Consider the following 17,876-nt stretch of genomic DNA (forward strand, 5'->3'; position numbering starts at 1 on the left):
CGCCAAATAGGCCTACAAGGAAACTCGACATATCACGACAACGTTGGGAAGGGGTCAGTGCCCTGTGTAATGTCTTCCACAAAAAGTTTTGCTCACAAAAAAGGCACATAAGCCAGTTGGCACAATGCCCCTTGTGGCGCAAGTACATTCATTGAATCCATTTGAAAATATATGGTCTTAAACTATGTTTCCATCCAATTGGCGACAGATTTTCATGCGCATATAGTTTTCTGCGGATTTTAGAATATTCGCATTTTCAAACCAGAGATGGGTTTCAATCAAATTTACTTGTTGGTAAAAGGCTGCGTGTGATGACGTAGTGCACATTAAAATATATTTTGTGGTTAAATTCCCATGTACTGAATAAAAAATACAAGTTAAATGGGTTTCCAATGCATGTTCAACTCTACTGCTGGTTTTGTCACATGTTTGCGTTATGTAGTGAATTTCCACACTCTGGTATTGGCACATGCCCTCTAACCAAAAGCTCGCAGATAGTGCCGGTATAGCCTAGTGTCTAAACCTACATTACAAGATTATTATGGACAAAAGAGCAAGATTCTTTTTATTTGTTTAACTGCAGGATCGATCAACATGTCACCATAATAATACCCTCGATATTTATTGGAAAGGAGCATCAAGCTCATCACCTTGCACTTTCACCACCCTATAAAGTTCATCAATACCCATTTCATCTGTAGCCTAGTGGGAGGACCACACATGTCATTGTGACACCAAGTTTACTTCGATATGATGGTTATTATATCAATATTTGCACATAAAAGCGTTTCCACCACCATTTCTCGCATAATTAATTTTACAGACACAAAGATCCCACCTTGTCTATTTACTTTTTATCGACATTTGGAAAGTTTACCGACATTTGCTGTTTTCATTAAGCCTATCGTGAATTTTTTTTTTTAATCTGATGTGTACTTCATTTGCATAAAAAGGTTTGATGGAAACCTGTTTATAGAAAATAATTATTCTGATAAAGGAAAAGTGACCTTTTCACAAAACAGAACCATACAAAGTAAAACGAATGTTTTACATTGTGGGAATTATAACAAATTAGTGAAGGAAATTCAGAAATGTATGAAAAATGCAACAACTAAAAAAATTGGGTTGATGTTTGAAGAGTATAAAACAATCAGAAAAGAGAGCTCCATTTTAAAACCACTTAGAATGTATTTGTTGCCACCCTAGGATCATGCACTCCTCGTGAAGCATATTTAGAACTTTTGTTATTCCAAAACATTAAATATCTTCATACCGTTGAAAAATGAGAAAAATATTGTGATATGATATTATGACCATATTGCCCTGCCCTCCATCCAAGTTTTGTAAGTAATCTCATAACAGTATATTAGACAACTGAGAAGAAACCAGACAGACAAAATGACAGTAATAATGAAACGTTACACCCCCACAGATGGTTTGACAAAAAGAAACCACATAACCCAAGACTGTTTGATGGTAGAGTTTATGAAAGGAAGCACTTAACATATTCAAAAAAGCTAAGACTTCTGTCAGACTGCTCCTGTTTCATTGTAGACTTTGACTGAGCACAGTGCAAACTGTCAATCATCAGATCATGGTTTATTTAAAAAAAAAAATGTCTAGAATAACCTTAAATGCACAATCATTAGCTATCTGACCCACCCACCCTCCTCACCCCACCCCCTCCCTCCTTCCTTCATTTTACAGGTCCCCATCTGAAGAGAAATGAATGCATCATACCACTTTAGGGTCATCTTACATTTACTCACTGCAGGTCCCTATCTGAAGAGAAATGAATGCATCATACCACTTTAGGGTCATCTTACATTTACTCACTGCAGGTCCCTATCTGAAGAGAAATTAATGCATCATACCACTTTAGGGTCATCTTACATTTACTCACTGCAGTTGCGTTATACTGCACAATATACATTTGTTTTTATTTCCTTATGTCCCCAAAACATTGTCAGTGGCCCTGAATATGCATATTGTCAATACATCCAGTCATTTCTAAATCAATAATGTAATTCTCTGCATTGTGGGCAGAATTTGATATCTCAGAATCTATAATATGCGCTATGCTTTATACAATTTGATTTCTTCTTGGCAATATTTCAATCCGAAGCGCTGGGGAGATTTCTCCATATTTTGTAGTTTTAATTTGATAAGCGAAACAGCCCTACTAAGCAAATGGCGAGGGATTGTGATACTGGTTCTCTATTGGGTTAACTGTCTAAACTGAATCTCTGCTTCATTGTGATGGCAATATTGGGATTTATCTGATCTCTGTGTTGTGGCATATCAAATGGGCTGGAGGACTCTTAATCCAAATAATTTGTGGAATACTGCAGCTCACAATTGTAGCATTTACAGTACCAGTCAAAAGTTTGGACACCTACTCATTTTAAATGTTTTTTTTATATATATTTTTTTTTTGTATTTTCTACATTGTAGAATAGTGCAGACATCAAAACTATGAAATAACACATGGAATCATGTAGTAATCAAAGTGTTAAACAATTCAAAATAGATTTTATATTTGACATTCTTCGAAGTAACCATCCTTTGCACACTCTTGGCATTCTCTCAACCAGCTTCATGAGGTAGTCACCTTGAATGCATTTAAATTAACAGGTGTGCCTTGTTAATTTGTGGAATTTCTTTCCTCAATGCGTTTGAGCCAATCAGTTTTGTTGTGACAAGGTATGGGTGGTATATAGAAGATAGCCCTATTTGGTAAAAGACCAAGTCCATATTATGGCAAGAACAGCTCAAAGAAGCAAAGAGAAACAACAGTCCATCATTACTTTATGACATGAAGGTCAGTCAATCTGGAACATTTCAAGAACTTTGAAAGTTTCTTCAAGTGCAGTCGCAAAAACCATCAAGCGCTATGATGAAACTGGCTCTCATGAGGACCGCCACAGGAAAGGAAGACCCAGAGTTACCTCTGCTGCAAAGGATAAGTTCATTAGAGTTACCAGCCTAAGAAATTGCAGCCCAAATAAATGCTTCACAGAGTTCAAGTAACAGACACATCTCAACATCAACTGTTCAGAGGGGGCTGTGTGAATCAGGCGTTTATGGTTGTATTGCTGCAAAGGAAACACTACTAAAGATCACCAATCAGAAGATGTGACTTGTTTGGGCCAGGAAACACGAGCAACGGAGATTAGACTGGTGGAAATCTGTCTTTTGGTCTGAGTACAAATTTGAGATTTTGATTCCAACCGCCGTGTCTTTGCATGACACAGAGTAGGTGAATGGATGATCTCTGCATGTGTGGTTCCCACTGTGAAGCATGGAGGTGGTGTAATTGTTTTGGGGCGCTTTGCTGGTGAAAATGTGATTTATTTAGAATTCAATGCACAGTTAACCAGCATGGCTGCCACAGCATTCTGCAGTGATACTCCATCTCATCTGGTTTGCGCTTAGTGGGACTATCATTTGTTTTTCAACAGGACAATGACCCAACACACCTCCAGACTGTGTAAGGGCTATTTGACCAAGGAGGAGAGTGATGGAGTGCTGCATCAGATGACCTGGCCTCCACAATCCCCCGACCTCAACCCAATTGAGATGGTTTGGGATGAGTTGGACCGCAGAGTGAAGGAAAAGCAGCCAACAAGTGCTCAGCATATGTGGGAACTCCAAGACGGTTGGAAAAGCATTCCATGTGACTACCTAACGAAGCTGGTTGAGAGAATGCCAAGAGTGTGCAAAGCTGTCATCAAAACATATGATTTAACACTTTTGGTTACATGATTCCATATGTGTTCTTACATAGTTTTAATGTCTTCAGTATTCTACAATGTAGAAAATAGTAAAAATAGAAACCCTTGAATGAGTAGGTGTCCAAACTTTTGACCGTTACTCTACATCAATTTAGACACAATACCCAATACCCCATAATACACACTGTATACAGATCTGTTACTTCAAATCTACAATACGTTTACCTTCCCATCTTGTTAAAGTAATGCTTATAGATACATTTAAGTGCAAGTATTATGAGTAATGTGGTCATTTTTGTGCATTTCACTACTGTGTTGGTTGTACCCAAATCTAATGTTGTATCTATGATAATGAGTGTCTGTTTCCTCTCCTCCAGACCCTCTGTCCATGAGTCCACAGAAAGCCCTGGAAACCATCGGGGCCAACCTGCAGAAGCAGTATGAGAACTGGCAACCCAGGGTGAGTTCACATGGCCCCATGTGCTCCCTCCTCTTACTCTACCTCAGTGACCCACCACCCACACATACCAGTCTGTACCTGTACGTACTGTGTTGTGGATCACTGTCTCGCTGATCTTTAGACAGGGTCCTATGTGGCTTGGAGCTATGTGTCCCATATGTGCACTTAAGCAGGTGGAAGGGCAGAGGCAGAGGCGGGAGCAGGGGCGGCAGAGGCGGGAGCAGGGGCGGCAGAGGCGGGAGCAGGGGCGGCAGAGGCGGGAGCAGGGGCGGCAGAGGCGGGAGCAGGGGCGGCAGAGGCGGGAGCAGGGGCGGCAGAGGCGGGAGCAGGGGCGGCAGAGGCGGGGAGCAGGGGCGGCAGGAGGCGGGAGGCAGGGGCGGCAGAGGCGGGAGCAGGGGCGGCAGAGGCGGGAGCAGGGGCGGCAGAGGCGGGAGCAGGGGCAGGCAGAGGCGGGGAGCAGGGGCGGCAGGAGGCGGGAGCAGGGGCGGCAGAGGAAGGAGAGGAAGGAAAGGCGGGGGGGAGAGGCGGAAGGAAGGAAGGAAGGAAAGGCGGGGGGGAGAGGCGGAAGGAAGGAAGGAAGGAAAGGCGGGGGGGAGAGGCGGGGAAGGAAGGAAGGAAAGGCGGGGGGGAGAGGCGGAAGGAAGGAAGGAAGGAAAGGCGGGGGGGAGAGGCGGAAGGAAGGAAGGAAGGAAAGGCGGGGGGGAGAGGCGGAAGGAAGGAAGGAAAGGCGGGGGGGAGAGGCGGAGGAAGGAAGGAAGGAAAGGCGGGGGGAGAGGCGGAAGGAAGGAAGGAAGGAAAGGCGGGGGGGAGAGGCGGAAGGAAGGAAGGAAGGAAAGGCGGGGGGGAGAGGCGGAAGGAAGGAAGGAAGGAAAGGCGGGGGGGAGAGGCGGAAGGAAGGAAGGAAGGAAAGGCGGGGGGGAGAGGCGGAAGGAAGGAAGGAAGGAAAGGCGGGGGGGAGAGGCGGAAGGAAGGAAGGAAGGAAAGGCGGGGGGGAGAGGCGGAAGGAAGGAAGGAAGGAAAGGCGGGGGGGAGAGGCGGAAGGAAGGAAGGAAGGAAAGGCGGGGGGGAGAGGCGGAAGGAAGGAAGGAAGGAAAGGCGGGGGGGAGAGGCGGAAGGAAGGAAGGAAGGAAAGGCGGGGGGAGAGGCGGAAGGAAGGAAGGAAGGAAAGGTGGGGGAGAGGCGGAAGGAAGGAAAGGTGGGGGAAAGGTGGAAGGAAGGAAGGAAGGAAGGAAAGGTGGGGGGAGAGGCGGAAGGAAGGAAGGAAGGAAAGGTGGGGGAGAGGCGGAAGGAAGGAAAGGTGGGGGAAAGGTGGGGGGAGAGGAAGGAAGGAAGGAAAGGTGGGGGGAAGGTGGAAGGAAGGAAGGAAGGAAAGGTGGGGGGAGAGGTGGAAGGAAGGAAGGAAGGAAAGGTGGGGGGAGAGGTGGAAGGAAGGAAGGAAGGAAAGGTGGGGGGAGAGGTGGAAGGAAGGAAGGAAAGGTGGGGGGAGAGGTGGAAGGAAGGAAGGAAGGAAAGGTGGGGGGAGAGGGAAGGAGAGTGGAAGGAAGGAAGGAAGGAAGGAAAGGTGGGGGGAGAGGTGGAAGGAAGGAGGAAGGAAGGAAAGGTGGGGGGAGAGGTGGAAGGAGAGGTGGAAGGAAGGAAGGAAAGGTGGGGGGAGAGGTGGAAGGAAGGAAGGAAGGAAGGAAAGGTGGGGGGAGAGGTGGAAGGAAGGAAGGAAGGAAAGGTGGGGGGAGAGGTGGAAGGAAGGAAGGAAGGAAAGGTGGGGGGAGAGGTGGAAGGAAGGAAGGAAGGAAAGGTGGGGGGAGAGGGGGAAAGGTGGAAGGGGGAGAGGTGGAAGGAAGGAAGGAAGGAAAGGTGGGGGGAGAGGTGGAAGGAAGGAAGGAAGGAAGGAAAGGTAGGGGGAGAGGTGGAAGGAAGGAAGGAAGGAAAGGTGGGGGAGAGGGGAAGGAAGGAAGGAAAGGTGGGGGGAGAGGTGGAAGGAAGGAAGGAAAGGAAGGGTGAGGGGGAGAGGTGGAAGGAAGGAAGAGAAGGGGGGAAAGGTGGAAGGAAGGAAGAAAGGGGGGGAAGGTGGAAGGAAGGAAGGAAGGAAAGGTGGGGGAAAGGTGGAAGGAGGAGGAAGGAAAGGTGGGGGGAAGGTGGAAGGAAGGAAGGAAAGGTGGGGGGAGAGGTGGAAGGAAGGAAGGAAGGAAAGGTAGGGGGAGAGGTGGAAGGAAGGAAGGAAGGAAAGGTGGGGGGAGAGGTGGAAGGAAGGAAGGAAGGAAAGGTGGGGGGAGAGGTGGAAGGAAGGAGGAGGAAAGGTGGGGGGAGAGGTGGAAGGAAGGAAAAGTGGGGGGAGAGGTGGAAGGAAGGAAGGAAGGAAAGGTGGGGGGAGAGGTGGAAGGAGAGATGGAAGGAAGGAAGGAAGGAAGGAAAGGTGGGGGGAGAGGTGGAAGGAAGGAAGGAAGGAAAGGTGGGGGGAGAGGTGGAAGGAAGGAAGGAAGGAAGGAAAGGTAGGGGGAGAGGTGGAAGGAAGGAAGGAAGGAAAGGTAGGGGGAGAGGTGGAAGGAAGGAAGGAAGGAAGGAAAGGTAGGGGGAGAGGTGGAAGGAAGGAAGGAAGGAAAGGTGGGGGGAGAGGTGGAAGGAAGGAAGGAAGGAAAGGTGGGGGAGAGGTGGAAGGAAGGAGGAAGGAAGGAAAGGTGGGGGGAGAGGTGGAAGGAAGGAAGGAAAGGTGGGGGGAGAGGTGGAAGGAAGGAAGGAAGGAAAGGTGGGGGGAGAGGTGGAAGGAAGGAAGGAAAGGTGGGGGGAGAGGTAGGAAGGAAAGGTGGGGGGAGAGGTGGGAAGGAAGGAAGGAAGGAAAGGTGGGGGGAGAGGTGGAAGGAAGGAAGGAAGGAAAGGTGGGGGGAGAGGTGGAAGGAAGGAAGGAAGGAGGAAGGTGGGGGGAGAGGTGGAAGGAAGGAAAGGTGGGGGGAGAGGTGGAAGGAAGGAAAGGTGGGGGGAGAGGTGTAAGGAAGGAAAGGTGGGGGGAGAGGTGGAAGGAAGGAAAGGTGGGGGGGAGAGGTGGAAGGAAGGAAAGGTGGGGGGAGAGGTGGAAGGAAGGAAAGGTGGGGGGAGAGGTGGAAGGAAGGAAAGGTGGGGGGAGAGGTGGAAGGAAGGAAAGGTGGGGGGAGAGGTGGAAGGAAGGAAAGGTGGGGGAGAGGTGGAAGGAAGGAAAGGTGGGGGGAGAGGTGGAAGGAAGGAAAGATGGGGGAGAGGTGGAAGGAAGAAAGGTGTAAGGAAGAAAGGTGTAGAGAAGAAAGGTGGAAGGAAGAAAGGAGGGGAGAGGTGAAACGAAGGAGGAGGGAGAGGTGGTGGGGGAGAGTTGAAAGGAGGGGGGAGAGGTGGTAGGAAGAAAGGAGGGGGGAGGAGAGGTGGAAGGAGGAGGGGGCGGAGTTGGAAGGAAGTAATTTGGGGGGAGAGGTAGAAGGAAGTAAGGTGGGGGGAGAGGTGGAAGGAAGTAAGGTGGGGGGAGAGATGGTGGGGAGAGGTGGAAGAGAGTTGGGAGGGGGAGGAGGTGGAAGAAAGAAAGGGGGGAGGTGGAAGGAAGAAAGGTGGGGGGAGAGATGGAAGGAAGTAAGGTGGGGGAGAGGTGGAAGGAAGTAAGGTGGGGGAGAAATGGCGGGGAGAGGTGGGAGAGGGGTGGGAGAGGTGGAAGAGGGGTGGGAGAGGTGGAAGAGGGGAGGGAGAGGGGTGGAAGGAGGGAGGGAGAGGTGGAAGAAAGGAGGGGGGAGGGAGAGGGGTGGAAGGAGGGAGGGAGAGGTGGAAGAAAGGAGGGGGGAGGAGAGGGGAGAGGTGGAAGGAAGTAAGGTGGGGGGAGAGGTGGAAGGAAGTAAGGTGGGGGGAGAGGTGGAAGGAAGTAAGGTGGGGGGAGAGGTGGAAGGAAGAAAGGTGGGGGAGAGGTGGAGGGAGGGAGAGGTGGAGGGAGGGTGGGAGAGATGAAAGGAAGAAAGTAGGGGGAAGATGTGGTGGGGGAGAGGTGGAGGGAGGGTGGGAGAGATGAAAGGAAGAAAGGAGGGGGCAGAGGTGGTGGGGGAGAGGTGGAAGGAAGAAAGGAGGGGGGAGGAGAGGGGGGAGTTGGAAGGAAGTAAGGTGGGGGAGAGGTGGAAGTAAGGTGGGGGGGAGAGGTTGAAGTAAGGTGGGGAGAGGTTTGTGGGGGAGAGTTGGAAGGAAGGAAGAAAGGAGGGGAGAGGTGGTGTGGGAGAGGTGAAAGGAGGGGGGAGGAGAGGGGGGAGTTGGAAGGAATAAAGGAGGGGGAGAGGTAGAAGGAAGTAAGGTGGGGGAGAGATGGCGGGGGAGAGGTAGAAAGGAGGGGAGAGGTGAAAGGAAGAAAGGAGGGGGAGAGGTGGTGGGGGGGAGTGGTGAAAGGAAGGGGGAGGAGAGATGGAAGGAGGAGAGGGGGAGGTGGAAGGACTAAAGGATGGGGGAGAGGTGGAAGGACTAAAGGATGGGGGAGAGGTGGAAGGAATAAAGGATGGGGGAGAGGTGGGGGAGAGGTGGTAGGAAGTAAGGTGGGGGGAGAGGTGGAAGGAAGTAAGGTGGGGGGAGAGGTGGAAGGAAGTAAGGTGGGGGGAGAGGTGGAAGGAAGTAAGGTGGGGGGAGAGGTGGAAGGAAGTAAGGTGGGGGGAGAGGTGGAAGGAAGTAAGGTGGGGAGGAGAGGTGGAAGGAAGTAAGGTGGGGAGGAGAGATGGAAGGAGGAGAGGGGGAGGTGGAAGGACTAAAGGATGGGGGAGAGGTGGAAGGACTAAAGGATGGGGGAGAGGTGGAAGGACTAAAGGATGGGGGAGAGGTGGAAGGACTAAAGGATGGGGGAGAGGTGGAAGGACTAAAGGATGGGGGAGAGGTGGGGGAGAGGTGGTAGGAAGTAAGGTGGGGGGAGAGGTGGTAGGAAGTAAGATGGGGGGAGAGGTGGAAGGAAGTAAGGTGGGGGGAGAGGTGGAAGGAAGTAAGGTGGGGGGAGAGGTGGAAGGAAGTAAGGTGGGGGGAGATGGCGGGGAGAGGTGGAGGGGGGAGAGGTGGAAGAGAGGTGGAAGGAAGAAAGGAGGGGGGAGGAGAGAATGAAAGGAAGAAAGGAGGAGGGAGGAGAGAATGAAAGGAAGGAGGGGGAGAGTTGGTGGGGGAAGAGGTGGAAGGAAGAAAGGAGGGAGAGGGGAGGTGGAAGGAGGAGAGGGGGGAGTTGGAAGGAAGTAAGGAGGGGAGGGGGGAGTTGGAAGGAAGTAGGGTGGGGGGAGAGGTGGAAGGAAGTAAGGAGGGGAGAGGTGGAAGGAAGGGGAGGGGAGGTGGAAGGTGGAGAGGGGGGAGTTGGAAGGAAGGTGGAGAGGGGGGAGTTGGAAGGAAGTAAGGTGGGGGGAGGGGGAGAGAAGGAAGTATTGAATGGAAAGGAGATTTGAGCGTGGGAAGGACAGTAAGTAGAAAGGAGAAGGCGAGAGGGAGAGAGTGAAACACACCAGCTGAGTGTGGGCTGAGTGAGCCAGAGGTCAGTACCAGATGGTGGGAGAGAGGAGGAGTGGAGGAGTGTGAAAGCATTCAGTCTCTTTCAGCCTCAGGATACAGGCTTATTGCTAGGCCAGAGACCACTTCTGGACCACAGACCTCTCTGTATGATGCTGTAACTAATAATACTAGCACTGAGCTGAACTTACCCTCTTACCTCTCACACTCTGACTGACTCTGGGTTCATGTGAAAACCACTGTTCGTTCATGAAAATGAAACTGGACCTAAAATAACCTTCTTGTATTTTAGAATACTGTATCTTGTGTATTTAGATGCATCATTTACATGGAGCTTTTGTAACTCATTTTCTTCACTTTCAACTTTTAATGACCTGAACCACAATATGAGTACTACCCTGTTGCACGAAATCATCTCTTATCTTCCTGGCCTCCCGAGTGGTGCGGTGGTCTGAGGCACTTCTTCACAGTGCTTGCTGTGCCACTAGAGATCCCGGCCCATCACTTACTAGCAACTCCTGTGGCAGGCCGGGCGCAGTGCACGCTGACACGGTCGCCAGGTCTTGTACTGTGTTTCCTCCGACACATTGGTTCGGCTGGCTTCCGGGTTAAGCGTGCATTGTGTCAAGAATCAGTGCGGCTTGGCTGGGTTGTGTTTCGGAGGATGCACGGCTCTCAATGTTAGCCTCTTCCGAGTCCGTACGGGAATTGCAGCGATGGGACAAGACTGTAACTACCAATTGGATACCACGAAATTGGGAAGAAAAAGGGGTATCATAAAAATACACTGCTCAAAAAAATAAAGGGAACACTTAAACAACACAATGTAACTCCAAGTCAATCACACTTCTGTGAAATCAAACTGTCCACTTAGGAAGCAACACTGATTGACAATACATTTCACATGCTGTTGTGCAAATGGAATAGACAACAGGTGGAAATTATAGGCAATTAGCAAGACACCCCCAATAAAGGAGTGGTTCTGCAGGTGGGGACCACAGTCCACTTCTCAGTTCCTATGCTTCCTGGCTGATGTCTTGGTCACTTTTGGATGCTGGCGGTGCTTTCACTCTAGTGGTAGCATGAGACGGAGTCTACAACCCACACAAGTGGCTCAGGTAGTGCAGCTCATCCAGGATGGCACATCAATGCGAGCTGTGGCAAGAAGGTTTGCTGTGTCTGTCAGCGTAGTGTCCAGAGCATGGAGGCGCTAGCAGGAGACAGGCCAGTACATCAGGAGACGTGGAGGAGGCCGTAGGAGGGCAACAACCCAGCAGCAGGACCGCTACCTCCGCCTTTGTGCAAGGAGGAGCAGGAGGAGCACTGCCAGAGCCCTGCAAAATGACCTCCAGCAGGCCACAAATGTGCATGTGTCTGCTCAAACGGTCAGAAACAGACTCCATGAGGGCCCGACGTCCACAGGTGGGGGTTGTGCTTACAGCCTAACACCGTGCAGGACATTTGGCATTTGCCAGAGAACACCAAGATTGGCAAATTTGCCACTGGCGCCCTGTGCTCTTCACAGATGAAAGCAGGTTCACACTGAGCACATGTGACAGACGTGACAGAGTCTGGAGACGCCGTGGAGAACGTTCTGCTGCCTGCAACATCCTCCAGCATGACCGGTTTGGCGGTGGGTCAGTCATGGTGTGGGGTGGAATTTCTTTGGGGGGCCGCACAGCCCTCCATGTGCTCGCCAGAGGTAGCCTGACTGCCATTAGGTACCGAGATGAGATCCTCAGACCCCTTGTGAGACCATATGCTGGTGCGGTTGGCCCTGGGTTCCTCCTAATGCAAGACAATGCTAGACCTCATGTGGCTGGAGTGTGTCAGCAGTTCCTGCAAGAGGAAGGCATTGATGCTATGGACTGGCCCGCCCGTTCCCCAGACCTGAATCCAATTGAGCACATCTGGGACATCATGTCTCGCTCCATCCACCAACGCCACGTTGCACCACAGACTGTCCAGGAGTTGGCGGATGCTTTAGTCCAGGTCTGGGAGGAGATCCCTCAGGAGACCATCCGCCACCTCATCAGGAGCATGCCCAGGCGTTGTAGGGAGGTCATACAGGCACGTGGAGGCCACCCACACTACTGAGCCTCATTTTGACTTGTTTGAAGGACATTACATCAAAGTTGGATCAGCCTGTAGTGTGGTTTTCCACTTTAATTTTGAGTGTGACTCCAAATCCAGACCTCCATGGGTTGATAAATTGGATTTCCATTGATTATTTATGTGTGATTTTGTTGTCAGCACATTCAACTATGTAAAGAAAAAAGTATTTAATAAGATTATTTCATTCATTCAGATCTAGGATGTGTTATTTTAGTGTTCCCTTTATTTTTTTGAGCAGTGTACAAAAAATAAATAAAACTCTCTTCCTTGCCGTTTTCTGAAAATTAGAATGGCCACCTCGTTGGTACTTAATCAGTTACATCCACGCCCTGTTCAACTCTTGATAACTGTGCCTATACTGCCCATGTTTGGAGGGACTTTCTCCATGGTTGGCAGTGCCAGCCTAACCTGTCATCATGTCTCTCTCTCTCTCTTGCTCGCGCTCATTTTTATATGTGTATATATACAGTTGAAGTCAGAAGTTTACATACACTTAGGTTGCAGTCATTGAAGTCGTTTTTCAACCACTCCATACAATTCTTGTTAACAAACTATAATTTTGGCAAGTCGGTTAGGACATCTACTTTGTGCATGACAGAAGTAATTTTTCCAACAATTGTTTACAGACAGCTTATTTCACTTATAATTCACTATCACAATTCCCTCAGAAGTTTACATACACTAAGTTGACTGTGCCTTTAAACAGCTTGGAAAATTCCAGAAAATTATGTCATGGCTTTAGAACCTTCTGATTGACATCATTTTAGTCAATTGGAGGTGCACCTGTGGATGTATTTCAATGCCTACCTTCAAACTCAGTGTCTTTTTGCTTGACATCATGGGAAAATCAAAAGAAATCAGCCAAGACCTCAGAAAAAGAATTGTAGCCCTCCACAAGTCTGGTTCATCCTTGGGAGCAATTTCCAAACGCCTGAAGGTACCACTTTCATCTGTATAAACGATGGTACGCAAGTATAAACACCATGGGACCACGCAGCCGTCATACCGCTCAAGAAGGAGACGTGTTCTGTCTCCTAGAGATGAGCGTACTTTGGTGCGAAAAGTGAAAATCAATCCCAGAACAAAAGCAAAGGGCCTTGTGAAGATGCTGGAGGAAACGGGTACAAAAGTATCTATATCCACAGTAAAACGAGTCCTAGATCGACATAACCTGAAAGACCACTCAGCAAGGAAGAAGCCACTGCTCCAAAACCTCCATTAAAAAAAGCCAGACTGTGGTTTGCAACTGCACATGGGGGCAAAGATATCCTCTGGTCTGATGAAACAAAAATAGAACTGTTTGGCCATAATGACCATCTTTATGTTTGGAGGAAAAAGGGGGAGGCTTGCAAGCCGAAGAACACCATCCCAACCGTGAAGCACGGGGGTGGCAGCATCATGTTGTAGTGGTGCTTTGCTGCAGGAGGGACTGTTGCACTTCACAAAATAGATGGCATCATGAGGAAGAAAATTATGTGGATATATTGAAGCAACATCTGAAGACATCAGTCGGGAGTTGAAGCTAAGGTCGCAAATGGGTCTTCCAAATGGACAATGACCCCAAGCATACTTTCAAAGTTGTGGCAAAATGGCTTAAGGACAACAAAGTCAATGTATTGGAGTGGCCATCAAAGCCCTGACCTCAATCCTATAGAAAATGTGTGGGCAGAACTGAAAAAGCATGTGCGAGCAAGGAGGCCTACAAACCTGACTCAGTTATACCAGCTCTGTCATGAGGAATGGGCCAAAATTCACCCAACTTATTGTGGTAAGCTTGTGGAAGGCTACCTGACACGTTTGACCCAAGTTAAACAATTTAAAGGCAATGCTACCAAATACTAATTGAGTGTATTTATTTATTTATTTATTTATTTATTTATTTTTATATCACCTTTATTTAACCAGGTAGACTAGTTGAGAACCAGTTCTCATTTACAACTGCGACCTGGCCAAGTTAAAGCAAAGTATGTAAACTTCTGACCCACTGGGAATGTGATGAAAAAAAATAAAAGCTGAAATAAATAATTCTCTCTAGTATTTTTCTGACATTTCACATTCTTAAAATAAAGTGGTGATCCTAACAGGGAATTTTTTGTAGGATTAAATGTCAGGAATTGTGAAAAACTGAGTTTAAATGTATTTGGCTAAGGTGTATGTAAACTTCCGACTTCAACGGTGTGTGTGTGTATATGTTCACACACACACACACACACACACACACACACACACACACACACACACACTGTGTTAGGGACTATACTCTATTTCCTGGCTAGTAGTCCATAACATGCCCAGCTATGGCACATTAGCCCACATATGTCCCCATGTACTGTAAATTATTCAATTGGCCTATTTTTGGCTCTTGTTCCCTTGGGATGTAGCTAGTGCACTGTAACAGATTTAGCCACGTATGTTCCACCAGTGTATCTATCTATATAGCTATAAATTCATGGCTGTGTGTTAAACCCTTTCTTGGGTATTACATTTACATAGCTTAGCATTACATTGCTAATTTAGCCCAACATATGTTAAACGACAATACTACAATGGCTGTACTGGTGTACTTTAGGCATATTTGGTCCCCTTGGCTATCATAGCATATCCTCGAGCAGCGTAGCCTAGCATAGCCTGACCTAGCACTAGCGTAGCATGCTGCCAGTGGCTCATTATTGATAAAGAGTCTGAGTGAAAGTGACACCAGAGTCCTGGCACGGCGGTGCTGCAGAGGGACAACGGGCTAATCTCATCATGATCCATCACCCTGCCAGCCCACGTGACCGACTGATACACAGGCCCAAAATAGACACTCCCAGATGCTGGGTAGCTTGGGCCAAAACCATTGGCAATTTCTATACCTGTACATGTCCTACCTATTCCTTTCCTCTTCTATACTTTGCACAGAGATGCATACCAGTGGAGGCTGCTGAGGGGAGGACGGCTCATAATAGTGGCTTGAACGGAGCGAATGGAATGGCATCAAACCGTGTGTTTTGATGTGTTTAATACCATTCCGCTCCAGCCATTGCCACGAGCCGTTCCTCCCCAATTAAGGTGCCACCAATCTCCTGTGACGCATACGTACAGACAAATATACACATGATCACACGTGATACACAACAACAACGGCGATCTGTGGTGAACTGGGATTGAGGCTTTCATCGCATCTCGTCTAATCATCTTCAAAGTTGAAACATCTCAAGTCCTCCTCAATATCTTGCCTCCACACTAACCTGGTGTTGGACCTCTGCTCTGCCTCTGAATGGGTTCTATGGGTGCATTGCTCTACTAGTCTCCTCTCCTCTAGAGCTCATCCTCACCTAGCTAACCCACTCTCCGCTTCCTAATGGGCCCTCGTTAATATTTTATACCTCCCAGGGTTTCTTCTTCACTGCTATACACAAACCAACCACAGCTAACGGCAGAGAAGGGAGAAATGCAACTACCCACACTCCCACAGCAACGTGCATAGTAGGTGGTTGTTGCTGTAGCTAGCTCGATTTGTGCACGACTCCTATGAGATCGATAATGATGTAGCCTGCATGTTATATCAACGTTGTATTGCCGTCAATATGTGACAGCTTGCATAACAACTGACAGGCATTGCTAAAAAACGCTTGGCTTTGAAGGGTAAAACATGACCGATTAGTCAGTGCACAGATTACAATTTCTCACTTGTGGGTTGCTCACAAGTCTTCTCTTGACTTAAAGGAGTTACCAGGACTGTTATACTGTGGATATGGATTCAACTGAGAACTAGCACCGCATTGTTTCATGACTGTCACATCTGTGTTGAGATGCCTCTCTTTGCTCTATTCTGTCTCTTTCTGTCCCCGTCTGCCTTATTCCTACCCTTCCTGTCTGTGTTCCTTTCTTTATCTCCATGGCACTTTCTCACTCTTTCACCCTCTTTCATAGCATGCATTCTCACTCACTCACTCACTCACTCACTCACTCACTCACTCACTCACTCACTCACTCACTCACTCACTCACTCACTCACTCACTCACACGAAACAGTTGGTTAGAATTGTTGATTTTGTGCCGCATGTCATAGTGGAGATTGTCCCCTCTCCTCTCCACTGGTTGAGATGAAAGCTCCTGTTTTTAAAAGCAGCAGCTTTGTCAGAATGCCATTACCTTTTTAAACAGCCCTGTGGCAGAGAAGACTGGCTGAGCAGAGCTGGTATGACTTCTCTGCATGCCTGCATTAGTCTCTTCCGCTCTCTCTCTCACCCTCTAACTCCCCATCTGTATCCCCCGTAACTTTTCTCTCTTTGAGCTGCTTTTTCTGCGAGCACTGCACTGGCTGTAGATCTTCGTCCCTGCTGTCCAGTAGAACGCCCTCTACATTATTTATCAGTGTTCTAAAACACTGCTCCTGATTTGGGTTTTAGATTCTCTTTTATTACCCGGACTGTGTCGAGATCTCTGGCGGGGGAGAGAGAACAGAGCGTGAAAGGGACGAGGTGTTGGGTGACTGAGCTAGTGTGATCTTGACAGTCTTAACTGTTCAAATTTGGAATGCAAATGTTTTCAGAATAAAGCGGAATTCACATCTTCACATGCAGAGATGGCGTTCCCTCCCCCAATGCTCAATGATTTGCTTCCCCCTTTAGGCGGGACAATCACAAACTATTCAAGCGAGGGGAAACAAGCATATAACATGTGGAGATGTCCTACTAGCCCATCTGGGTCGGGGGGGGACCTATTAACACACAGGAAGAGGTATGGTTGTCTACTTCCCTTGGTTAGTGGCCGATCCATAGATCGGATCTATAAACAACGTGGTAATGAGCTGAGGCACCGGTCAAGACAATGGGATCCCTATGGGAGAGAGAGGAACCACTTCAGAGCTGTATCGCTCAGCTCTCTGACTGCTGATCACCTTATCAGTATCATAGGAAAGACAACTAGAGATCTAGAGACGATCTGGTGGAGGTCACAAACGTTTAGTACCGATCAACTGTCGATTTGTGTGTTTATAGTACAGTACATTGATCCCCTTTCGAAATGTAAACTACAAAGCAATAGGAACACCTTCCTAAAAGGCACCCCACCCTTTTGCCCTCAGAACAGCCTCAATTCGTCAGGACGTGGACTCTACAAGGTGTCGAAAGCGTTCCGCAGGGATTCTGGCCCATGTTGACTCCAATGCTTCCCACAGTTGTGTCAAGTTGGCTGGATGTCCTTTGGGTGTTGTACTATTCTTGATACACACAGGAAATTATTGAGTGTGAAAAACCCAGCAGCTTTGCTTTTCTTGACACATTCAAACCGGTGCATCTGGCACCTACTACCATACCCCATTCAAATGCACTTAAACCTTTTGTCTTGCCCGTTCACCCTCTGAATGGCACACATACACAATCCATGTCTCAATTGTCTCAAGGCTTAAAAATCCTTCTTTAACTGGTCTCCTCCACTTTTTCTACACTGATTGAAAAGGATTTAACAAGTGACATCATGGAAAGAGCAGATGTTCTTAATGTTTTGTACACCGTGTATGTTGGTGAGCTATAGGAAAAACAATACAAATAATAGTCAAATGCAAAGATTAATATAGAATCCAGTTTGTCCATCCAAGGCCCTCCTCTCAAAGGCACTGTGTTTTATTCTCTCCTTCACATTCCTATAGACCAGGGCTGTTCAATTCCGGTCCTTCTGGGTTTTGTTCCTACCTGGTAGTTAACTGCACTCACCTGGTGTCCCTGGTCTGAATTAGTCCCTGATTAGAAGGAGAGGAAGAAAACCCGGAAGTGTTTTGAACCTCCAGGACTGACATTGAACAGCCCTTCTATAAACATTGAAGAGACGGAGCATAGATTTTTCTGTGTACTGTTGGACTGGTCAATAGCCTTGAGCAAATACATTAGACATATGATGGTCAATGTCTTGATTTTGTTGCCTGTTAATAATGATTGAGTGGCGGTGTGTTCTCCTGTGCAGGCAGGCGTGAGATGGAGACCGTCATGTGAGAGTTGACCGTGAGTGAACATTTGTGTTAGTAAGACCTCACATCTCAGTAAGCAGTGAGTGAGGGCTGTGTGACACACCATTGCACTGTGTGTGACTGTGTGGGAGGTGTTTCAGACTGCTCGCTCCATGTC

At 48.3% G+C, this 17,876-nt stretch overlaps 1 protein-coding gene across 1 annotated transcript in view; it reads left to right on the plus strand.

Moving 5' to 3' along the window:
* Nucleotides 1–17,876, plus strand: part of LOC106588110 (regulatory-associated protein of mTOR) — a 215,231-nt gene that overhangs the window by 33,542 nt on the left and 163,813 nt on the right. Inside the window, exon 4 of the mRNA XM_082965118.1 lies at nucleotides 4,112–4,194. Within this exon, the coding sequence (XP_082821244.1) occupies nucleotides 4,112–4,194 (83 nt within the window). The remainder of the gene's footprint in view (nucleotides 1–4,111; nucleotides 4,195–17,876) is intronic.

The sequence above is a fragment of the Salmo salar genome, chromosome 02, assembly GCF_965601325.2.
Source record: "Salmo salar chromosome 02, fSalSal1, whole genome shotgun sequence".
In the NCBI taxonomy this organism is placed as follows: domain Eukaryota; kingdom Metazoa; phylum Chordata; class Actinopteri; order Salmoniformes; family Salmonidae; genus Salmo; species Salmo salar.